We start from the raw sequence: 20,906 nt of genomic DNA, 5'->3' as shown, positions 1-20,906 counted from the left end.
TCTTGAATGTAAGGAACCTTGCAATGGATCCCAAAGCACAACCGCCGTATGGTGCTCATAAAGACGACGCGTTTATTAATATTGTTTTATTCTCTGGCCCTCATTCGAAATAGCTGAAGCTCCAGACAAAGGCATGGGATCAATGGGATGACTGCTTCACGTTGACGGACGTCAAGCTGCCCGCGATCCCATACCTCGGTTTCACATCGGTTACGGGCGAGGTCCATGACAACCACGATATCATCTCTGTCACGACCAACACCCTCACGAAGACCGACTATTCCATCAAAGTATGTCGTGAAACGCGTGTCAGGGCGTAATGGTCGTCAACACGCTCCTGTTTTAATCACAGTAATTGCTTATCCAAATGCCTTTTGCTTTTTTTGTTGCCAATAGAAAAACAACAACACCCCTCCTCCTCAAAAGAAGACTGGCGTGATGTGGTATCTCAAGTTCCTGGCTGCCTGCGCCGTCTTCGGGGCGTTGGTCATGGCTTTCAAGTTGTCAAAGGGAAACAACAACATGAAGCGCTTCTAGGCAATCATGCTCGGCTTGATCGACGGCACTCGTTTTGCCACATTAAATTTTTTTTATTTTATTTTTTCAGAAAGGCCTTCAACGGTATTGGGAATAAAATGGTTTGGCGCATAAACATATCATCATCGATAATGGCATCTGTCATCACAATTCAAAAAACGAACAAGTGGAATATGACCTAACGCGTTGTCATTCGACTTCAGGCACATGAGAAAAAAAAAAAGGCCGACAATTCTGTATTGTTGAAAGACTCGGATGGTGCTACATAAATAAAGAGAATAATAGTATACAAGAGAACAATGAAGGAATGATGGCGGAATGGATGTTATCTTTTAAAAGTCAGCATCAAGGGTGAAAGTGTTGCTGCTCTTGTCAGCGGCGGTGCCCGACATGACACCGGCCTTCTGGTAGTCCGAAACACGCTTCTCGAAGAAGTTGGTCTTGCCCTGAAGCGAGATCAAGTCCATGAAGTCGAAGGGGTTCTCGACATTGTAGTGCTTGGGGTTGCCGAGGGCAACCAGGAGACGATCGGCGACGAACTCGATGTACTGCTTCATAAGCTTGGCGTTCATGCCGATCAACATCACGGGCAGGGCATCGGTCAAGAATTCTTGCTCGATAGCGACAGCCTCAGTGATGATGGCATTGACACGCTTTTGGCCAGGGCGCTGGCGCAGGAGCGAGAAGAGCAGGCAAGCAAAGTCGGTGTGAAGACCCTCGTCGCGTGAGATAAGCTCGTTCGAGAAGGTTAAACCGGGCATCAGACCACGCTTCTTGAGCCAGAAGATCGAGGCAAAGGAACCAGAGAAAAAGATACCCTCAACGGCGGCAAAGGCAACGAGGCGCTCCGCAAAGGTCGAATTCTCGTCAGAGATCCACTTCAAGGCCCAGGCAGCCTTCCTACGGATGCAGGGGACTATTGAAAAATGAAGAAAGCCAGAGAGGCAAGGTCAGTATGTGGCAAAGGTAAATATACTGTAAACAGCGTACGGCTTGTCAGGAAATGAGGGGACCAGAAATAAGATTAAAGACGCGACAGTTGAATAACACAAGCCATTTTTCGTGCCCAATGAACAAATGAACGTAGCCTAGGGTCAACAGCAATGGGTGGGGGATGAATCCATCAGTATATAAAAACACAATAAAAACAACTTACTGGTATCAATTGCGTCGAAGAGATGTTCGCGCTGAGCGGGCTCCTTGACGTATGTGTCAATCAAGAGCGAGTACATCTCTGAGTGGACATTCTCAATCATGATCTGGAATCCATAGAAGCATCTTGCCTCAGGGATCTGGACCTCGTTCGAGAAGCGCTCCAGTAGGTTCTCGTTGACGATACCGTCGCTGGCGGCGAAGAAAGCCAGGATGTGGGAGACGAAGAATCGCTCATCCTCAGAGAGACGGTTCTCCCAGTCGTGCATGTCCTTTGAGAGATCGACTTCCTCAGCGGTCCAGAAGGAGGCCTCAGCCTTCTTGTACATCTGCCAGACCTCGTGGAACTTGATAGGGAAGAGGACGAAGCGGCGAGGATTGGGCTTGAGGAGGGGCTCGTCTTGCTCAGAGACCTTCATCTCATTCAGCTTGGAGGCGAGGCCAGCGGTGATCTGGAGATCGGCTTCGTGGGTCTTGGAGGCGGTGGTGGACATTGCGAGCAAGGGTGATTGTGTGTGGTGTGGTGTGGAGTGTGGTGAAGGGTGGATAAGAAGAGAGGAGCTGGAGGATGGCTATTTGTCTAAATGAGGATATATGAAAGAGAAGGAAAGAAAGGCGAGGTGAGCTCGCGAGTGTTGTTTTTTATAGACGAAAAGTCGCGTCGAAGGGAGTTTAGTGCAAAAGGTAAACAGATGAGCAGGGAGACGATTGACCAGGCACGCGCAGAAGTTAAGTAAAGTCGCTTAAGTGCAGAGAAGATAATTAGCCCCGAAAAGGAAATTATGAGGTCAATATGTCAACCGAGACAACCGCAATTTGACTGTCACCTAAGCGCTATCGTTTATCAGATCCTGGGCGCACACCGGCTGTACTCTTTTTTGGCATGGTCCAATGTGCTATCCTAGCACACGGCGTGCAGCAACTTAGACTAATCATCAGACAAAATGCTGCATACCTGACCCTGTAGGAACCTTGGGGCGCCGTGCTGAGGTATTTGTAATAAAGGTAGTGGCTTTTGGTCGGCGTCTTAAGATGCAGATATCTAGGGCGACATAAAGCGCAAAAGACGAGAAAGAGTTGCTGCAAAGGTCCTAGCATCGTCGTCGTTTTGTAATCGTAAGAAGTGGCTTTTGGGCCCCTGGAACTGCTCAATCACCCGAGTAACCTTCAACTTTCCTTTCTGAGTTGATCTTGTTGAAACAACTCCGGCGCAAAAACATCTATCAGAACCCAGCGCAGCGACCTGGGTCCACGTATTCCCGTATTCCTTCGTGCGTAACTTTTTCCTATAATACTACGATATTACAATATTGTATTTAAATGTTTTTTACGCTACCGCTTCCTATGCCCTTGCTACAAATCGAAGGGTAGTTTGTGCCTTGATTCATGCCTTTACATCCCAGATTCGTAATACTTCAATAGTGAGTATTGGCAAGCAAAGTCGCCCTCTCTAAAATGATATTCCACACCAAATTAATGTTTTCCTCACCCAAAATTTCTGACAGACAGAGGGATACATTCTAAACCAACTTTTGCAGCGATCCCGTAGTATACCTCATCTTCATTTGCGAGTGCTTACAGGCAGACGGGTTCTGAGTGGCCTATCCGCCCGTCTTTGGATCCCAGGAAATTAGTCGTCGTTAGGATTTTACGGCAAGAAAGCACTGTAAATTTAACTTTGAACGCATTTTTTTATTACATCTGATCGTCAGCCACGGCCAAAGTAAGTATCCTTCCTTGGCTTCGAATGGTGGTGCATGGTCTACAACCTCACCTTCATCCTCCCTTGTTCATTATGTCCGATTTGGAGCATCAGATCGCCATCGATCTCTCACGTGCACTGAACCTCGTCAATGCCAATGATCTGCTTGCTAGGCAGGTCATCCAGATCGCAAGGAATCACAAGCAGGCGCAAGGATTCGTCAAAGGCAAGTCAACCAGGAAATAAGAATGAACTGAACAGCTTTTACCAGAACTTCTTGAGGTCCAACTCACTCATAATACGAGCCTTCTTTGCGCCATACTACAACCGAAATAGCCTGTGCTGCGTTTGGAAAGTTCAAGGACGAGTTTTTGTTCGATGTCTACACAAAGATACAAACCCACGATCGCGAGTATGGCGTCAGTGGTCCTTCAACAGAGGAAGGCGGATCAGGATCAACTGACAGGAAGCAGGACGGCATACGGAACAAGGCATCCATTCAAGAACCATATGTTGCCATGTCAAACTTCACACGCCCGTACGACGACGACGAGGAGGCGCCAGCACCGGTTTTGCCTGGAGGACTGATAATAAAAGGAAAACCTGCAGGCGATGAGCGACATGTCTTCAAAGTGCCCGCTGTACCAGTGGGTGTCTCACGTCTGGGACTCGACAAACTGGCCAAGGAGAAGCGGGAGGAACGGGAGCGCGCTGCTAAGCAGGCAGATGCCAAGAGGGTTAAGTTGCAAGTCGAGGACGAATGGAAGGATGGCGACGGCCGCTCAGTAGATCAAGGCAGCTCACAGGACGTGGAGATGACGGATCGGGACACATCATCAGGAAAGTCCTCTAGCATGCGCGCCGTACAGTCGCAGTATCGGACGAAGCGTATGGAAACACCTTCCCATCCTGGAGGCGTCAGCCAAGAGGCACTGCGTCGGACAGAGGAACGGAGACAACGGGACAGGGCTAGAGGGGGACTGTATGACAAAGCACAGGACAGCCGCGAGCGGAATAGGGATCGGGATGACGACAGGAATAGAGATCGAGACAGGTACAGCGGAGGAGGTTCGAGATTAAGTAGAGATCGAGATTGGGACCGTAGTAACGATCGTGATCGGGATAGGGATCGATATCGGTCAGGCGATAGTAGCGAGAGGAACCGACGTGATGACAGGGATAGGAGACCAACAGACAAACGTGATGATCGAGCCCGAGAGCCATTCACACCACGACGAGGCGAACTTGCAGGATCGCGAACTCAGCGCACTAACCGAAGTGAATGGGACGCCACACCTTCGAGGATGGATCGCAACACAGACAGTGTATTTCTCGGCGGCTTGACCCCACGAAGAGGTAAGCGCAGTTTCCTGTTGATTACTTTGTTTACTAGGGTTGACTCGGATTTTTTACTAACAATCTTCTTACTAATAGACTATAGGCCGCCAACGCAGGGGCGCGGAACCTCTGCCTGGGATACTGTCACGCCGCGCGTCTCGTCAACGGCTTATGACGACAGAGTCGACGACTTCCCAGATGATAGATTGGATGATATCCCAGATAGGGATGAGTGGGAAAGCGAACAGCGTCAGGTTGATCGCGAATGGTATAGCATGGAGGAGACAGGAGGAGCTATGGACGACATCCACAACCCATTCGCCGACTATGAGGAGCATGACGCCAAGAAGGAAGAGGAGCTGGAAAAGAAGCAGATGAAAAAGATTTCGGCTCGGCAAGCACAGTACAATAAGGACAATGAGATGTGGGAAACCAACCGAATGCTAACATCAGGTGTCTTCCAGCGAAAGGAGGTTGATACTGATTTTGATGATGATGCCGAGGCTCGAGTCCACCTGCTTGTCCACGATATCAAGCCCCCATTCCTGGATGGTCGAGTGGTTTTCACAAAGCAGGTTGAGGCTGTGCAGTCGGTCAAGGACCCCACATCTGATATGGCAATCTTTTCAAGGAAGGGCAGTGCTCTTGTTCGAGAGAAGCGCGAGCAGGCAGAGCGCATGAAGGCGGCACCAAAGTTCCAGGTGGCCGGAACAGCACTAGGGAATGTCATGGGACTGGAGAACCCCGAGGATAAGGCCAATGCCGAGGCTGCCGAGGCGATGGCCAAGACCAAGGCGAACAACGATGATGAGGACGATTTGGATGGCAAGGGTGATTCACAGTTTGCATCCCATCTCAAGACCTCAGAGGCCGTTAGTGTATTCGCGAAATCAAAGTCGATCAGGGAACAACGAGAGTATCTACCAGCGTTTGCGGTCAGGGAGGAACTCATGGGCGTCATCCGGGACAACCAAGTCATTGTGGTCGTTGGCGAGACTGGTTCTGGAAAGACAACACAGTTGACGCAGTTCTTGCATGAGGACGGATACAGCTCCTCTGGCATGATTGGATGTACGCAGCCTCGACGAGTCGCTGCCATGTCTGTCGCCCGACGTGTTGCTGAGGAAGTGGGCTGCAAGCTGGGATCGACAGTTGGGTATGCCATTCGCTTCGAGGACGTGACCTCTTCGGAGACCGTAATCAAATACATGACCGACGGTGTTTTGCTACGAGAGTCAATTCGTGAGGGTGATCTGGACCATTACAGCGTCATTATCATGGACGAGGCTCACGAGCGGTCGCTTAACACGGATGTGCTGATGGGTTTGATGAAGAAGATCCTGGCCAGGCGACGCGATCTGAAGCTGATTGTTACTTCCGCTACCATGAATGCTGACAAGGTATACGTATTTCCTTTTTATCAGCTTTGCTATTGGATTGATTGCATGTAGTTGAGTCCGGATGATCTTGTTGTGCTAATAAGTATTCTCCTGTTATATTGTGATACGATAGTTCTCATCATTCTACGGAAACGCTGCGACATTCACCATTCCTGGACGTACATTCCCTGTCGATATTATGTTTAGCAAGGTGCCATGCGAGGATTATGTCGACAGCGCGGTCAAGCAGGTTTTGGCAATCCATCTGGGTCAGCCAGCAGGAGACATTCTTGTCTTTATGACTGGCCAGGAGGATATCGAGATTACTTGTCAAGTAATCAGCGAGCGACTTGCTCAGATCGATAATGCGCCGCCCCTGTCTGTTTTGCCGATCTACTCTCAAATGCCAGCTGATCTGCAGGCCAAGATCTTTGAGCCCGGTGAAAACAATGCTCGCAAGTGCGTTGTCGCCACTAACATCGGAGAGACCTCCCTTACGATCGATGGTATCCTTTATGTGGTCGACGCAGGATATGTGAAGCTGAAAGTCTTCAACCCTAAAATTGGTATGGACTCGCTTCAGATCACACCCATCTCTCAGGCGAATGCCAACCAACGATCTGGTCGTGCAGGACGAACGGGGCCCGGAACGTCATGGCGGTTGTACACGGAGCAAGCGTTCGTTTATGAGATGTTTGTGAACCCGATTCCTGAGATCCAGCGAACCAACTTGGCGACGGTTGTCTTGCAGCTTAAATCGCTGAATGTCAAGAACTTACTCGAGTTTGATTTCATGGATCCGCCACCTCAGGACAATTTGCTTAACTCGATGTATCAACTCTGGATTCAAGGAGCATTGGACAACACGGGCGAACTGACACCACTCGGCAAAAAAATGGCCGTCTTTCCAACTGAACCGTCCTTGGCAAAAATGCTGATCGTAGCAGAAAAGATGGGCTGCACAGCAGAGATTGTGACGATCGTATCCATGCTGTCGGTGCCAACAGTGTTCTACCGACCCAAGGAGCGACTCGAGGAATCTGATGCCGCGCGAGAAAAGTTCTTTGTTCCCGAGAGTGATCACTTGACATTGCTGAACGTCTACACGCAATGGCGATCAAACGGGTATCGGGACGATTGGTGCGTGAAGCATTTCGTACAGCCAAAGGCGATGCGCAAGGCGCGCGAGGTCCGATCCCAGCTCATGGATATGATGAAGGCTGAGAAGATGCCGTATGTGTCCTGCAATACGGATTGGGACATTATCCGGAAATGCATTTGCTCGGCCTATTTCCACCAGGCAGGAAGGATCAAGGCACTAGGCGAGTACGTCAACTGCCGAACGGGTATGCCCTGTCACTTACACCCGACCTCGGCCCTGTATGGGCTCGGATACAACCCGGATTACATTGTCTACCACGAACTGGTCATGACGTCTAAGGAGTACATGCAGTGTGTCACATCCGTGGACCCACACTGGTTGGCAGAACTGGGGCCCATGTTCTACTCGGTCAAGGAGAAATCGTACACGCATCGCGAGAAGCGCGCAGCGACCAAGGCAGGAGAGGCTAGGATGGCATTGGAGATGGATTTGAAGGAAACGAGAGAGAAGGAAGAGCGAGAGGCAGCGGCCGCAGTGGCAGCAGCAGCGGCGGATGCAAAAACGGGTGGATCAACTGCAGAAGCGAGGTTCAGGATCGCCACGCCTGGGTTCAGAGCACCAGGGACGCCTATGCGTAAACGACGGCTTGGCATTTAGATTATGTATCTGTTAATATATATATCACTTTGGTCTGGGTTTTATTCTGAACTTTCCTTGTACGCGCAAATACATCGCTACCATTGCAGATTACTCGCGTTCGCGTTGTTATCTTTGCTGTGCTTAGGCAAACATCATTGGTGCATGCACACTCTCCATCACATCCTTACCCCTAACCTCCTCCACAATCCTCAACGCCAAGTCGAACGTCGATCCTGGACCCCGACTCGTCAGCAGTTCAGCTTCCTCATCCTTCACAACAATCGCACTTCCCTTGACATCGTCCCGATACTCGAAATAGTCCTTTAGTTCGTCCTTCACACTCGGATGGGACGTCACTTGTGCCCCCTTGGCCACACCAGCAGCCTTCAGCACTGTTGGCCCGGCACAGACAGCCGCCAGGAGGATACCGGGTTTGGCGAAATGGACTTGGACCCATCGATGGACCAGCGGCGAAGCAACCATAGCTTTGGCGCCAGGTCCTCCTCCGGGGATCATGAGGACGTCATAGTATTGAGAACTATCCGCGGCGTCGGTGTTATCCTCGGGCGAGGGAGGTGTTGGGAGAGGTAGGGCTGAGAGGTGTGTGTCGGGGACGATACGGACACCACGGGAGCACTTTACGCTCTCAGAGGTGGAATCACTAGGGTTGGTGCTGGCGACTGTTACCTCGATGCCGGCTCGCACCAACACGTCGACTATTTAGAAGGTGAGGAGGGAGATATGACGGATACATACATTCATATACACAGTCGCGTAATAAAAAAAAAGTCAGTCTCTCGCATAGAAATGAAGTCGTCTGGCCACGTTTGATGATATAGACGCTTATGTAGTTGAAGCAGACATACTGGTGATAACGGCTTCTATTTCCTCGGTACCGTCAGCGATGAGGACCAAGGCTCTCTTCTTGTCAGATCCTGCCATGTTGAATGCTGTGCTCAATGCTAGTCTGAGCAGGTAAGAGTGAGGGAAGAGGCCCAAGAGTAAGAGCCTCAAACTAGACTACATCACATGATTTGTGTTCTCCACATTCAAGTGATGTGGATTCCCCCGGGCCCCTAAATTTTTCTTCTTTCTCTTACAACTTCCATATCATTTCATCATGGTACATAAACTGCTACCCCAGCATGGATTGATACATACACATTCCATCGATCGATCGATTGATCTATCCAACGACTCTAACTTCACGGACATTGGGAGGCGGGAGGGATTATAATCGACAAGCAGGAAGATTATTTTGGAAAGCATTCTTCGGAAAGATCTGGATGGGGGAAAAAAAAACGCACTCTTGATGCCAGGGTTCTTAATCAGCAAAAAAAAAAAAAAAAGGAGCCGATTCGTTCGAGACGACTATCATTATCGACTTGGACCGGCAACCTTTTTTTTATTTTTCATCTCTGCGACAACAACAAAAGGAACTAATGCTTGGATGAGATGAGGGAGTTCCGGCGGCTGCGTGTATAATATATACAGGAATGCATCCGGAACCTTTGATTCAACACCTGACAGGACAGCAACATACTCCAACGTCCCCTCTATGCTCAAAGCGGAACGAACAAACAACAGCAGTAGCAGTAGCAGTAGCCGCAGCAGGGAAACACTTTTGAAGAGAAAGCGCAGTGGTATCAGGGAGGAGCGGGGAAACGTTTTTTCCCCAGTAGGGATGATCACCCCGAATAGGGTTTCTTTTTACTGCGGTAGCTTAATGCACCTACTACATTCAAACTCGGGAACTTGGGACAACAGCGACCTCTGGACACTCGATATGAGTACTATAGTTGGAAAACGATGTGAACTTGGGGAAGACATTGGGATTCGAAGAAAACAGGATTATCATCAAACATTAAACAACAACAACAACAACAACAGCAAAAAGAAAAGAAAAAGAACCATGAGAACAGTCGCTCTAACAGCCATTTCATTGGTATGCTTTGTGCGGTCTGTGATCTATAGGGTAAAGTCCACGGTTCTTTGGCTCGTGCCGGTAAGGTCAAGTCGCAAACCCCCAAGGTTGCCAAGCAGGAGAAGAAGAAGAAGCTCACTGGTATGTTCGTCATTCTCGGAAAGAAAAGAAAAAAAAAAAGCACGCGCCTCTGTCGCTGCTGTGGGATCTCCAAATGGGAAAAAAAACTGGCACGATTTATGGATTTCACGGCGTTAACAATCGACATAAACGTTTCGACTATTTTTTTTTTTAGGTCGTGCCAAAAAGCGCGATACCTACAAGCGCAGATTCGTCAACGTTACCAACGCTCCCGGTGGCAAGCGTCGCGTAAGTGGATTGAAAAAAAAAAAAAAAAAAAAAAAAAAACCAGCTTCATGTCATATCAATGGGAACGGTGGTTTTGAGTCCTCCTATTGTTCTGTTGTTAACGTTGTGCCTTGCTCTCGTTCTGCGTTTCATTAAACCTTTATAGATGAACGTTAACCCCGAGTCCAGCAAGAACTAAATGTGTTGTTTTTAAGATCAGGATGATTTGACAGGCGGGAAGTGCAAAAAAAATGGACGAATTGTTCAGCAACCACCATGTCTCCTCGTTCGTCCCCTCAATAAATACTTTGACTTTCTTCTCAATACTGCACTTCACACCTTGGAACCCTTTTTTTTGACACATTTGGCTGGCATGGACATGGTTGCACATGAAATAGTGGAGTTGCCAAAGACGTGATGCGTGTTGAATGAGCGTTGTCTGCACAGTACATATTTATTTATTTTTTGCAACCGCGATGAATATTCAGATTATGGAAAGGAAATACAGCGGTAGATTGGGCACTTGCTGCTAGAGTCATCACTTGGTATGCGCAGTATCAGTAAATCGGAACTTGCTTGCCAAGGAGAGATGGTCAGATCCAAACGTGGCAGTAGGAAGACCCGTCCCTCCTTCGAGCTCCCTACATGGCAACTCCAAGCATGCCACAAGCTCCAGCTTGGGCAAATTCTGAGAACCCGCTGCAGTCCGAAGATGGCCATAGAAGATGTAGTCACAGATCAGTTTGGCGCCCGAGTGAAATGTCGTGAATAGCTGTCCAGTCTTTCCTCGATTGCTGTCTTTGGCGTCAAGCGATGGTATGTTGATGTCGTACGCGCTCTCCAACAGGAACGGCTGAGAAATAACGGGTCCACATTCTGGCATCTCCTCAGAACCTAAAACAACGACTTGAGAGCTTTCCGTGGTCTCCTTGATACCCAATGTTAAAATGGATTGGACCGTGCCCGTAGATATCGATGCTTCTGCCGCGTCATGAGCAGATGGTGCATGCAAACCTCCAGTGGCGACTATGGCACTCTTGACCGAGGTGCTCACTTTTCTAATCGAGGTGGATCTGCGAGTATCACCGAACGCTTCATGAAACTGCTTAATGTTGTTGTCCCATATTCCCTGTCGAAATAAACCTGAAACCTGTCCAGACAGATGAGTTTCGGGCATGGTTGACACATCGATACTCTCTGCAAAGATAGGATCAAATTTCATGCGTTAGTTCAATGTAAAGTATGACACGCAATATTTTGCTCCGCGTCATATTCTCCTGTGGAGACGACCTTTACCATTTGTCAGGTAATTGATGACAGCGCTCCGTGGAACAGAATTCAGATCCCCGCACAGAACTGGATGCAGAAGAGGGATAGACAGAACGTTGTTGAAGAAAAAATAATAATAATAAAATAGATCAGTCTCAGGAAGAGCAACTACGATAAGCGAAACAATGTAAACGATTACTCACTGATTGGTATATCCATGTTCTCCTTAGCAATAAGACTCTTTGCCGCTTCCAGCAGCATCCGAAGCTGAGCGATCTTCATCATGCCGCGCTTGGGTGCGAACAAGATATGCGTTGTAGCCACACATATTCGTTTCGCTTTTCCTTCTAGTAAACACAACGGGCGCAGAAGCATTAGCAAATTTAAAGCAGAACCCAGGTCATTTTTGTGCTCATGAAGTAATATCCTGACGTGCCTTGCATAATATCAAATAGTGCAACAATCCCGACGTTTTCGCGAGTGATGAACTTGTTGTGATTGTAGTCGACTGTCTTTATCGACTGCGCACGAACTCTATGAATATAGAATGGTACAGGGGTCGTATAAATGCCAAATTTAGAACGATGAAACGTTTTTGCCTTTGCTCTTTGGAAGAAATGGACGAAAACTATACCTGTCTTTGCGGTAAAACAGAGCACAGCCGTCCAGCTTGGATCCGTTGCGCTTTTTAAAAACTCCCTCATATCCCCATGTAGCAAACTTTTTCTTAAAGAGGTACTCATAGTCCTTTGCATCCAGTTCCTGAAAGCAATAAATGTCAAGAGTGTGTGCTACAATAAAAAAAAAAAAAAAATAGGCAACATTTAGTACGAGTAAAGAAAGTGCGGTAACGGCGGGATCGGTTAATAGAACAGAAAACGTGGCGCTTACATTCAAGTCCGTCGAGCTCTGCTAAAAGAGCGCGGCTTCTGCTCGACCATTCCAGGTCCGCACGTCTGCAGTGCCGATAGAGGTGTCTGTTGCACTGGACCAAACTGTTTGCGAGCAAATTGTATGTCATGATGGTGAACGTTGCTAGGACATCAAAGATGAAAGACGATATGAGAGACCTTGGTAATGATAACGACTTGGCGTGCATTCTCAAAGGTACTCTGCTTACCCTCGGTCCCATTGACACTTCTATCCCAGCTACGCCTTATTCCTGTACTCCTGTTGTGTCTCTTTGTCAGGGCACCCTCAGCATCGACGTCCTGCTGGGGATCTCGCTCATGCTGTGGCCTCCTCTCTTGAATATCCTGTACAAATGAGCCCGAAAGGCGCGCTTGCTGCGGTTGATGATGATGATGAAATGCACGGGCCGATGTATGATCTGCATGTCTGGGTTGCTGCTGCCGCTGCTGAAAATGGTCGCGCGATGTTGCATGTGCGGGCTGGGCCTTCCACGATGGATCCCGCGGGTGATTTCCGTAGTATCCTCGCGCAGACTGCTGTTGGACATGCGGGCCCCTGTGCCGATTGTGCTGATGACCATGTGGAGAGTCGTATGGCTGCTGCGCCCGTTGCTGCTGCGGTCGCTGAGGACTGAACGTTGGTGGCATTCCCCTTGCACTTCGCCCTGCATTCCGTACAAGATGGCTATTTGTGCCTCCGATGGAGAAGAGTCTGGAGCTCATGTCCTGCTGGTTGCTGCGAGGCTGAGTACTTTCAGATCCAGTAGGTTCTTCAGGTTCTTGGCGGGTGCCGGTGTGTTGGCTCATCGTTGCAATTAGGTCGTGGAGCTTGGGCAGACAATCCAGGTGGACTTTTTTCTTTTTGTCGAGTTACCCACGTGGTTTCCGTTTAGAGAGGAGTGGATAGAGGGCGAAAGGCAGTTGCGCGAAGGAAGGTCGAGCCGGGGAAAAGAAAGACCTCGGTGGGCAGGTTGAAAATGGAAGGCTGAGAATCGTTCCATGCAAAAGAGAGTTTTGGGCTAGTGCTTGTGAGCATGAACCCGCAGGGTGAGGGCAGCTGGCCCTGTTTTCCTGTTTTTGTCACCCTTGGCCACGCATCGCTTCCTCTTTTGAAGAAAATCTCCTCGTGAGAGGGGTAGTCGGACAGAGTCCTTGGCTCGGAAGAATTATCCTGGGCAGAAATAACCAGGTTTTCCCGGTAAACCCGCCTTGCGACGGACTACGGACTCGAAGAACCAGACCCCCCTTTCCTCCCCCCTCCCCATCCCCCCAGGCTACTGCTGTATATCCCTGCAATCTACATCCATAGACTACAGCAGTGCCTTATTCCTCGCTCTCTCTCTCTCTCTCTCTCTCTCTCTCTTACTCTTACTCTTACTCTTACTCTTACTCTACTCACACACATTCACTCTCACACTCTCATTCCTCTCTCATTCCTCTCTCAATCTCAATCTCAATCTCAATCTCACATATTCTCTCCCCTCCCTCGCTCAATCTCCCTTGTCCATCACACCCACCCCTCTGCCCCCATTCATCCGCCCCATTCGCCTGCTCAGATATCACTCTGTCTATGCGCACCCCCGATCCATCACTGGACACGCTCATATCCCCATACACACGTACACACGTACAACACACACCCCCACACACAGACACACAGACACACACACGCACCCAAAATTGACTTTTTGGACGCACCCTCCAGTCCATCCGGTTGATTTCTATATATAACGATATATAAAAACACCCGCATCTGTTTGATACACATCCGCGTTCAATGGACATCAAGGCGTTCAAGCCAGCGCCACCCTACTCCGCCTCCCCCTCCCCCACCCCTTCCTCCACCTCCCCCACCATCACTGACCTTGAGCCCAAGCGAGTCGACCCGCGGAAAAGAAAACCATACACCAAGAAGGATGGAACCGCCGCCGGGGCCTCCGCAAAGGCCTCATCCAAGAACACCGCCAACAACAACAACAAGGGCGACAGGATGACATTCGAACTCGACGATGTCCTGCGCAAATATTCACCCGAGCAGTTCAAGACCTGCAAGGCCTACGATGTCGGCGGCGTCAACATCCTCAACAAGAAGCCAGTCGACTCCAAGACTGCGCTCGACAAGATCAAGCGCAGACGGGAGACCCACAACCGCGTCGAGCGGCGTCGCAGGGACTGCATCAACCAGGTATGTCTCTTTTTTCTTTTTCTTTTTCTTTTCTTTCCTCCACACAGTGCACTACACGCGCAGGAGTGCTGGCTGCTTAATACTGCTTAATGCTGTTTAATGCTGTTTAATGCTGTTTAATGCTGTTTAATAATCCCTCATGCGTGAATTAAAACCAAACAGCTCATAGACGAGCTCACGTCGCTGCTCCCGAAGGACGATGACGAGAGCCAGTCCAAGTGCCACCGCGTCAATGTCCTGCGCACGGCCGTGACCCACATCCAGAACCTAACCCAGCAGAACCAGAGCCTTGCCCAGCAGCTCGAGGCCCTTCAGACGGGCAGGCCCATGCCGCCGCCCGCCATCATCACCACGCTGGCGCCTACAATGGACTATGAGGACGAAGACGACTCCCAGTCCCAGATGTCATACCTGTCCGAGGCCAGCCACACCTCCCATGCGCCCCGCTCCCCAATCTCACCTCTCTCCGCCGGCTTTTTCTCGCCCATCGCCAGCCCAAACCGCCTCGGACCCCAGCATGAACCCGCGACGGGGGCCCCGATGGCCCATCTGACGCCACTAAAACTGCCCGGGACAGTGTCCATCGATGCAGCATCCTCGCACACACCGCCTCGCCCACCATCGCCATCAACCCTGCCATCTATGAGCGACATGTCCGTCACTTTACCCTCGATTCCCATGATCATCGAACCCTCAGAATCGATATCCTCCTCATCTCCCCTAGACCCTGCTTCCAGTACGCTTGGATCTCATGCCAAACGCCTGAATCGACAGACTCTGCCCCGCCTCCAATTGGTTCCGCCACCGTTTCACCACCATCGATCTAGCAACAACAATAACAACAACAACAACGGCAGCAACCACGGCGGCGCCTCTTCTTCACCATCATACTACGGTCAGGACTCGTTAACGTCGCCTGCATCGACCTACTCTGGATACTCTTCCACGTCAGGGCCGTGGTCCTCCTCATCCTCGCTCGGACCATTCTCGGCCACTTCGTCCACTGGACCTTTATCTTCATACGGAGGTGTAAGTCCACGGTCACCTGGATATTCACCCTATGGACCGCCTTCACCCTATGGACCGCCTTCACCCTACTCGCCGTACGGGCCATCAACAGGCGCGTCCATGACTTCTCCGTCTGCACACTCCCAATCGTTTGCACCGACACACTCACTCAGAGCAAGCACATGGGGTGCAGCAACGAGCGGAGATGGTGGCAGAGACGACGAAACCTATTCTGGTGAAAGTGCATATTATGATCACATGGGACGGCGAGAACTGCAGCAAGAGTCAAGTCCTTCGTAGATGCTACCTGTACACAATAAAGACTATAGTCAATGACTATTGTATCTTCCTTGTGAGAACGAGGCTGCCTTTGCTAAAATATCCACCGATCATTGGAATTGCCTCCATTATCCAGCCGTGAGCTTTGTAAACCGCTTAACGTCAGTGAGAAGTCGCTACCGTTCTTTAACTATCATACGAACAGATTCATAAACAGTCTGCTAGCCTAGCATTCTTTCAGCTCTTGCTCTTAAAATACATCCTGACAACACGTCAGAATGTGGATGTCCTGCGTCTAACCAACACCCTTGAGCTGAAGTGACTCGGGGGGTATTCCTTGCCTCAAGAACCAAGGGTTTCGCATCATACCATTCGGCTTTTTAGACAAGCAGAACAGTAGTCTAGTCTAATTTATGAATCAGTCTGCAATGGTCAAATGGCATGCCTCCTTCTGGAATTAATTAATTGTTTATGTATTTTTTGCTCCGTCTTGGTTATGGGCCCGATCTAATGTGCATAGAAAAGCAAGGAGTGGAAGGCGGCAGCAGAGTCGGGATATTCTAGCATCGAAACCACATCCCTGTGAGTGCAAGCGATGCAAGTATGTAAGGCCCAATCGTGCATCGGATCGGCCGTGCACCATGCATCTATCATTCCTGAAATCCACCAGGATGCGTATCAGCTAGATTAGATCCAATGCAGTGCACAGACAGGATGAGTGGGCCACGACCCAAAATGAACCAAGACCTCAGTCCATGATCTGAAATACCAGATTACTTGGAGGACCCCTCCAATGTTTACAACCAACTATGGGCATATTCACTCACACACACACTCACACACACTCACTCACACATACTCTCACTCACACAAATGTATGCGGCATAATTGCCCTAGGTGAAGTTAGTGTGAATCAAAGAACGCGCGACCATTCGTGTTATTCTTTCTCACACGTGTACAGGACAGGGAAAGATAGGATAGCCTTCTAAACAGGGACTAAAACCCTCTCCCCCTTTACTTTCACTTCCTTCTTGTTCTACTTCTTCTTTGCTGTCCCCTTGCTGTAGCCATCCTAAAGGGAGCAGACCCTCGAGGAGCTATTTCCATACGGTGCATTGCCATTGTCATTGTCATTGTCATCCCATGCAGCCCGTCGCTATATATACTAGCCTCATTTCCATTCCCATTTCTTTTTTTTTCATTTCCATCCTATCTCATAATTCACACATTCTTCACTCCTTCACCCCCTCTCACTCTTTCTACACCCACATACACACCCTTCCACTATGCTCCCACGTACCTGCATCCTGGCCACCGCTGCTGTATTCAGCGTGCTTGCTTCCGCCTCCGTCCATGGAGTTGCCATCACACAAAACACGGATCTATTGAGACCTGACATGGCAAACGTTATCCAACCTTCCTTAATCTACCGTCGCCGCAATCACGACAGCGATGGTGGGCGCGGTGGTAAGCACGATGGTAGCGAGCATGGAGACCATGAGAGCCATAGTGGCCACCGAGGAGACAGTGAACACGGCAAGTCCTCTGACAAGGGTGATAAAAAGAATGGTAGCAAGGACTCCAAGGGCGATGATGGCAAGTCTGCTAAGAAGGGTGATGGTGACGAGTCTGCTAAGAAGGATGATGGTGACGAGTCTGCTAAGAAGGACGATGGTGACGAATCTACTAATACGAGCGCGGTGAATGATGGGTCCGAGCAAGACGATCCAAATACCACCGAGCAAGACGATCCGAGTACCACCGAGCAAGACGATCCAGATGCCACCGAGCAAGATGACCCAAATGCCACCGAGCAAGACGATCCAGATGCCACCGAGCAAGACGATCCAGATGCCACCGAGCAAGACGATCCAAATGCCACCGAGCAAGACGATCCAGATGCCACCGAGCAAGACGATCCAGATGCCACCGAGCAAGATGATCCAAATGCCACCGAGCAAGATGATCCAAATGCCACCGAGCAAGACGATCCAAATGCCACCGAGCAAGACGATCCAAATGCTACCGAGCAAGACGAGCCTGTTAATACGAGCGGGGTGAATGATGGGTCCGAGCAAGACGATCCAAATGCCACTGAACAAGACGATCCAACTGCCACTGAGCAAGACGATCCAACTGCCACTGAGCAAGACGATCCAATTGTCACTGAGCAAGACGATCCAACTGCCACCGAGCAAGACGTTCCAACTGCCACCGAGGACCCCACTTCTGATGCCGATGCCATGACCAGTGACTCATCGGCCGCGCCCACTACCGTGGCGGGCGCCACTTGGACTGGCACGACCGGCGCCTTGGCGACCCCGACGCCAACAGTGACTCCAGCAGCGACCCCCCTCAGAGTTACAACCACCGTATCTGTTGCGACACGCATGCCCACAGCTGCTACCACCGCTCGTCCCGTGACTTCTTTCCCTTCCACAAGCAACTCTTCTGCCAGCAACAAAGCCCACGGCCAGACAGCTCTTACAGCGCTGGTCATTGCTGTTGTAGCCTATTTCTTCTAAAGGGGAAATGGTGCAAAAACCTACTTCATACGCGTCTCATGCTAGTCAATACATAAAGTAATTTGTGCAACTCTATGCGAAACCTAAGTAAACCTATGCAAGCCTATGCAAACCTATGCAAATCAAATCGACCCAGGACGCGTCTGTCCAGGGGCACAATAAATTTTCTACGGCGAGATTGTGACCGCCGTCACATCTCTCTCTGGCCCAATGGCGTGCGGGGGGGTATCGATCGGTGCAGCGAAAAAAACACCCGCAACGAAGATCCGACGGCTTCGCAGTTCCTCGCCCGTCCGTTTCTGCACTGCTTGCCCGCCGCACTCCCTTCATTCGCTTCTCCCCTGCATCGGATCATCACCCTCTCTTACCATCGCCCATCCCTCCACCTCTCTTGCCCATCCCCATGCACCCCCGCTTTGTCTCCTCCACCCTGACTGGCTCCGCCCGCGCTGTCAGGGCTGCCGTGTCTCGGCCCCGGGTTCCTTCCCTGGCCTTCACCACGCCCACTTCTCGCAAACGCAAGTGCTTCGAATTTTATCTCACGGCCCTATAATCAATCTTCTTTGGCCACGGACTAAACTAACCAAACACTCTTGAACGCCCCTCCAGTCTTCCACACCTCGCCTTGGACCCTCTCCGTCAATGCCCCCGAGACCAGCCCCGCCCCGACGCACTCCTCCAGCAATCCACCCATGGCCTTTCCTTGCGTCGATCATCTGGAACAGCGCACACAAAAGTTCCTGCAGTCATTCGATGGGGGTCCAGAGCCCTCTTACAGCAACCCGGTCTCCGGATACAGTCTTTATCAGCATAACGAGCCTTTTCTGCTGGACCATGGTGGCATTTTGCCAAAGTTCGAGATCGCATACGAGTCCTGGGGCGAACTCAATGCTGACAAATCCAATGTCATCCTGCTCCATACAGGACTTTCAGCCTCGTCGCACGCAAAATCTCACCCTGCGAATCCAGCACCAGGATGGTGGGAAAAGTTCATTGGCCCCGGCCTGGCGATCGACACCAATCGATTCCATGTGATCTGTACCAATGTCATCGGAGGCTGCTATGGCTCCACAGGCCCCTCATCCATTGATCCCAAGGACAACAAGCCCTATGCGACCAGGTTCCCCATCGTCACGATTTTCGATATGGTCAGGGCACAATTTGAGATGCTAAACTCCATGGGAATCAAAAAGCTGCATGCCTCTGTCGGAGCTAGCATGGGCGGTATGCAGTCCTTGGCTGCTGCGCTGCTCTTCAAGGACCGTGTCGGCAAGGTCGTCAGTATCTCCGCTGCTGCGCGTTCTCACCCATACAGTATTGCGCTTCGTTTCACGCAACGCCAAGGTAAAAAATATGTCTTTATCTTTTAAATTCATGCAATTGAACTCCAGCTGTTTCTCATCCCGCAATCGCTAATCGATACCCATCTCAATTGCACATGTCGGCAACAGTGCTCATGGCAGATCCGAATTGGAATAAGGGCTTTTATTACGACAAGGTCCCTCCTCATAGTGGAATGAAGCTGGCTCGAGAGATTGCTACTATTTCGTATCGATCCGGCCCCGAGTGGGAACAGCGTTTTGGCAGGAAGAGATCCCAGCCCTCAACGACGCCCTCATTATGCGCAGATTTCTTGATTGAAACCTACTTGGATCATCAGGGTGAGCGATTCTGTTTGCAGTACGATCCCAACTCGTTGCTGTACGTTTCCAAAGCCATGGACATGTTCGATCTCTCAGCCTCGGTCTCAGCACAGACCGCCCTTCGAAGGGCCAGGAACACTCAGCGACTTCAAGAGGGAAAGGGATCTTCGGCCCCTGAAAATGCGGCGGTTCCTCCTCCTGATGAGCAGGCTGCAGCATGCTCCACAGGTGCTACCCCTGCTGGCTCAAAGTCTGGAAATGATACCCAGGACGACCCCAAGGCTCAATTGAACGACTTGAAGGAGGGTCTGAACACCATCAGAGACATCCCCACACTTGTCCTAGGAATCCAATCGGACATCCTGTTCCCTGTCTGGCAACAGAAGGAGGTTGCGGATTGTCTGCGCGAGACCGGAAACAAGAATGTAACCTACTATGAGCTCGATTCGATGTACGGACACGACGCTTTCTTGCTCGAGATCATAAACGTCGGAAGTGCCGTCAAGGGACACCTTGAGCTCAAAGGATAACATGAAGATACACATCGCCCTCTACATAGAGACTCCTCTACATAAACCACACGTGACCCATAATCTTGGATCTGGGGTGCAACAGCAAAATAAACAAGTGGCGAAATGAAGCAGATAGAGCAGGTCTCCTCCTCCTTCGTTCAAACAGCTTCACTCTTTTATTCTTATCACCGTCAGCTATCATTGCTTTCTGTTTTCCCAGCAACTCCACTTTATAGCCGCAACTTCGTGTGCTGCAGTCTGCAGTATCCATACTGAGAACGTGGGTGCTCGATGCCCGTATATCCTCCCTTCGTACCCCCCAAAGTTCACAACACCACTATTTGTTTCCCTAAACCTGCTTTCTTTCTCGGTTTTTAATTCCACTCATTTTACGATTGCAGCAAAATGAAGATTAAGAAGATCCCAGTCAAGAAGTTGGCGCTCCCGGTAAGA

The 20,906-nt window shown here is 50.1% G+C and overlaps 9 protein-coding genes across 9 annotated transcripts; 6 read left to right on the top strand and 3 right to left on the bottom strand.

Moving 5' to 3' along the window:
• Nucleotides 1-23: 23 nt before the first annotated feature.
• On the top strand, nt 24-537 carry BC939DRAFT_504012 (uncharacterized protein; the record flags this gene model as incomplete). The annotated part of the gene is made up of 3 exons (XM_051560472.1): nt 24-83; nt 114-290; nt 397-537. The coding sequence occupies 3 exons, from the start codon at nt 24-26 to the stop codon at nt 535-537; spliced, it is 378 nt and encodes a 125-aa protein (XP_051411387.1).
• Nucleotides 538-670: 133 nt separating this feature from the next.
• Nucleotides 671-2,372, bottom strand: BC939DRAFT_454358 (ribonucleotide reductase). Its single transcript, XM_051556054.1, has 2 exons — nt 1,694-2,372; nt 671-1,453 (listed from the first exon to the last, which is right to left on the bottom strand). The coding sequence occupies exons 1-2, from the start codon at nt 2,181-2,183 to the stop codon at nt 870-872; spliced, it is 1,074 nt and encodes a 357-aa protein (XP_051411386.1). The 5' UTR covers nt 2,184-2,372; the 3' UTR covers nt 671-869.
• Nucleotides 2,373-6,239: 3,867 nt separating this feature from the next.
• Nucleotides 6,240-7,928, top strand: BC939DRAFT_194460 (Asp-Glu-Ala-His box polypeptide 38). The gene has a single exon (XM_051550551.1). It carries the CDS (start codon nt 6,308-6,310, stop codon nt 7,865-7,867), a length of 1,560 nt encoding a protein of 519 aa, XP_051411385.1. The 5' UTR covers nt 6,240-6,307; the 3' UTR covers nt 7,868-7,928.
• On the bottom strand, nt 7,892-8,835 carry BC939DRAFT_454354 (DJ-1). Its single transcript, XM_051556053.1, has 2 exons — nt 8,716-8,835; nt 7,892-8,565 (listed from the first exon to the last, which is right to left on the bottom strand). Exons 1-2 carry the CDS (start codon nt 8,789-8,791, stop codon nt 7,991-7,993), a joined length of 651 nt encoding a protein of 216 aa, XP_051411384.1. The 5' UTR covers nt 8,792-8,835; the 3' UTR covers nt 7,892-7,990.
• Nucleotides 8,836-9,823: 988 nt separating this feature from the next.
• BC939DRAFT_398052 (ribosomal protein S30-domain-containing protein) lies at nt 9,824-10,277 on the top strand (the record flags this gene model as incomplete). Its single annotated transcript, XM_051552401.1, has 2 exons — nt 9,824-9,914; nt 10,069-10,277. Coding segments are annotated over 2 exons (300 nt in total), but the record flags the coding sequence as incomplete, so codon positions are not given.
• Nucleotides 10,278-10,541: 264 nt separating this feature from the next.
• Nucleotides 10,542-13,315, bottom strand: BC939DRAFT_493743 (Endonuclease/exonuclease/phosphatase). The gene is made up of 7 exons (XM_051559575.1): nt 12,511-13,315; nt 12,282-12,425; nt 12,025-12,181; nt 11,827-11,924; nt 11,594-11,737; nt 11,418-11,477; nt 10,542-11,318 (listed from the first exon to the last, which is right to left on the bottom strand). The coding sequence occupies exons 1-7, from the start codon at nt 13,106-13,108 to the stop codon at nt 10,660-10,662; spliced, it is 1,860 nt and encodes a 619-aa protein (XP_051411382.1). The 5' UTR covers nt 13,109-13,315; the 3' UTR covers nt 10,542-10,659.
• Nucleotides 13,316-14,078: 763 nt separating this feature from the next.
• BC939DRAFT_504006 (uncharacterized protein) lies at nt 14,079-15,794 on the top strand (the record flags this gene model as incomplete). Its single annotated transcript, XM_051560471.1, has 2 exons — nt 14,079-14,486; nt 14,649-15,794. The coding sequence occupies 2 exons, from the start codon at nt 14,079-14,081 to the stop codon at nt 15,792-15,794; spliced, it is 1,554 nt and encodes a 517-aa protein (XP_051411381.1).
• A 1,116-nt stretch (nt 15,795-16,910) lies between these two features.
• BC939DRAFT_194313 (uncharacterized protein) lies at nt 16,911-18,403 on the top strand. The gene has a single exon (XM_051550550.1). The coding sequence runs from the start codon at nt 17,060-17,062 to the stop codon at nt 18,296-18,298; it is 1,239 nt and encodes a 412-aa protein (XP_051411380.1). The 5' UTR covers nt 16,911-17,059; the 3' UTR covers nt 18,299-18,403.
• Nucleotides 18,404-18,550: 147 nt separating this feature from the next.
• BC939DRAFT_454343 (homoserine O-acetyltransferase) lies at nt 18,551-20,617 on the top strand. Its single transcript, XM_051556052.1, has 2 exons — nt 18,551-19,642; nt 19,750-20,617. The coding sequence occupies exons 1-2, from the start codon at nt 18,991-18,993 to the stop codon at nt 20,469-20,471; spliced, it is 1,374 nt and encodes a 457-aa protein (XP_051411379.1). The 5' UTR covers nt 18,551-18,990; the 3' UTR covers nt 20,472-20,617.
• Nucleotides 20,618-20,906: the final 289 nt, after the last annotated feature.

This window comes from Gamsiella multidivaricata (genome assembly GCF_025024155.1).
Source record: "Gamsiella multidivaricata strain RSA 2152 chromosome Unknown BC939scaffold_40, whole genome shotgun sequence".
In the NCBI taxonomy this organism is placed as follows: Eukaryota; Fungi; Mortierellomycota; class Mortierellomycetes; order Mortierellales; family Mortierellaceae; genus Gamsiella; species Gamsiella multidivaricata.
Note: the sequence above shows the minus strand (reverse complement) of the source record. Positions and strands in the feature narration are given on the sequence as shown.

Excerpts from the sequence above, each read along its gene's own strand:
- BC939DRAFT_194460 (XM_051550551.1), top strand. The coding sequence starts at position 6,308 with ATGTTTAGCAAGGTGCCATGCGAGGATTATGTCGACAGCGCGGTCAAG.
- BC939DRAFT_454358 (XM_051556054.1), bottom strand. The coding sequence starts at position 2,183 with ATGTCCACCACCGCCTCCAAGACCCACGAAGCCGATCTCCAGATCACC. Across the intron at positions 1,454-1,693 it reads CTTCGACGCAATTGATACCA|TCCCCTGCATCCGTAGGAAG; the intron begins GTAAGTTGTTTT and ends ATTTTTCAATAG.
- BC939DRAFT_454343 (XM_051556052.1), top strand. The coding sequence starts at position 18,991 with ATGGCCTTTCCTTGCGTCGATCATCTGGAACAGCGCACACAAAAGTTC. Across the intron at positions 19,643-19,749 it reads TCGTTTCACGCAACGCCAAG|TGCTCATGGCAGATCCGAAT; the intron begins GTAAAAAATATG and ends TGTCGGCAACAG.
- BC939DRAFT_194313 (XM_051550550.1), top strand. The coding sequence starts at position 17,060 with ATGCTCCCACGTACCTGCATCCTGGCCACCGCTGCTGTATTCAGCGTG.
- BC939DRAFT_493743 (XM_051559575.1), bottom strand. The coding sequence starts at position 13,108 with ATGAGCCAACACACCGGCACCCGCCAAGAACCTGAAGAACCTACTGGA. Across the intron at positions 12,182-12,281 it reads AGAGCTCGACGGACTTGAAT|CACACACTCTTGACATTTAT; the intron begins GTAAGCGCCACG and ends TTTTTATTGTAG. Across the intron at positions 11,925-12,024 it reads CTGTTTTACCGCAAAGACAG|AGTTCGTGCGCAGTCGATAA; the intron begins GTATAGTTTTCG and ends CTATATTCATAG.
- BC939DRAFT_454354 (XM_051556053.1), bottom strand. The coding sequence starts at position 8,791 with ATGGCAGGATCTGACAAGAAGAGAGCCTTGGTCCTCATCGCTGACGGT. Across the intron at positions 8,566-8,715 it reads AATAGAAGCCGTTATCACCA|TCGACGTGTTGGTGCGAGCC; the intron begins GTATGTCTGCTT and ends CCTTCTAAATAG.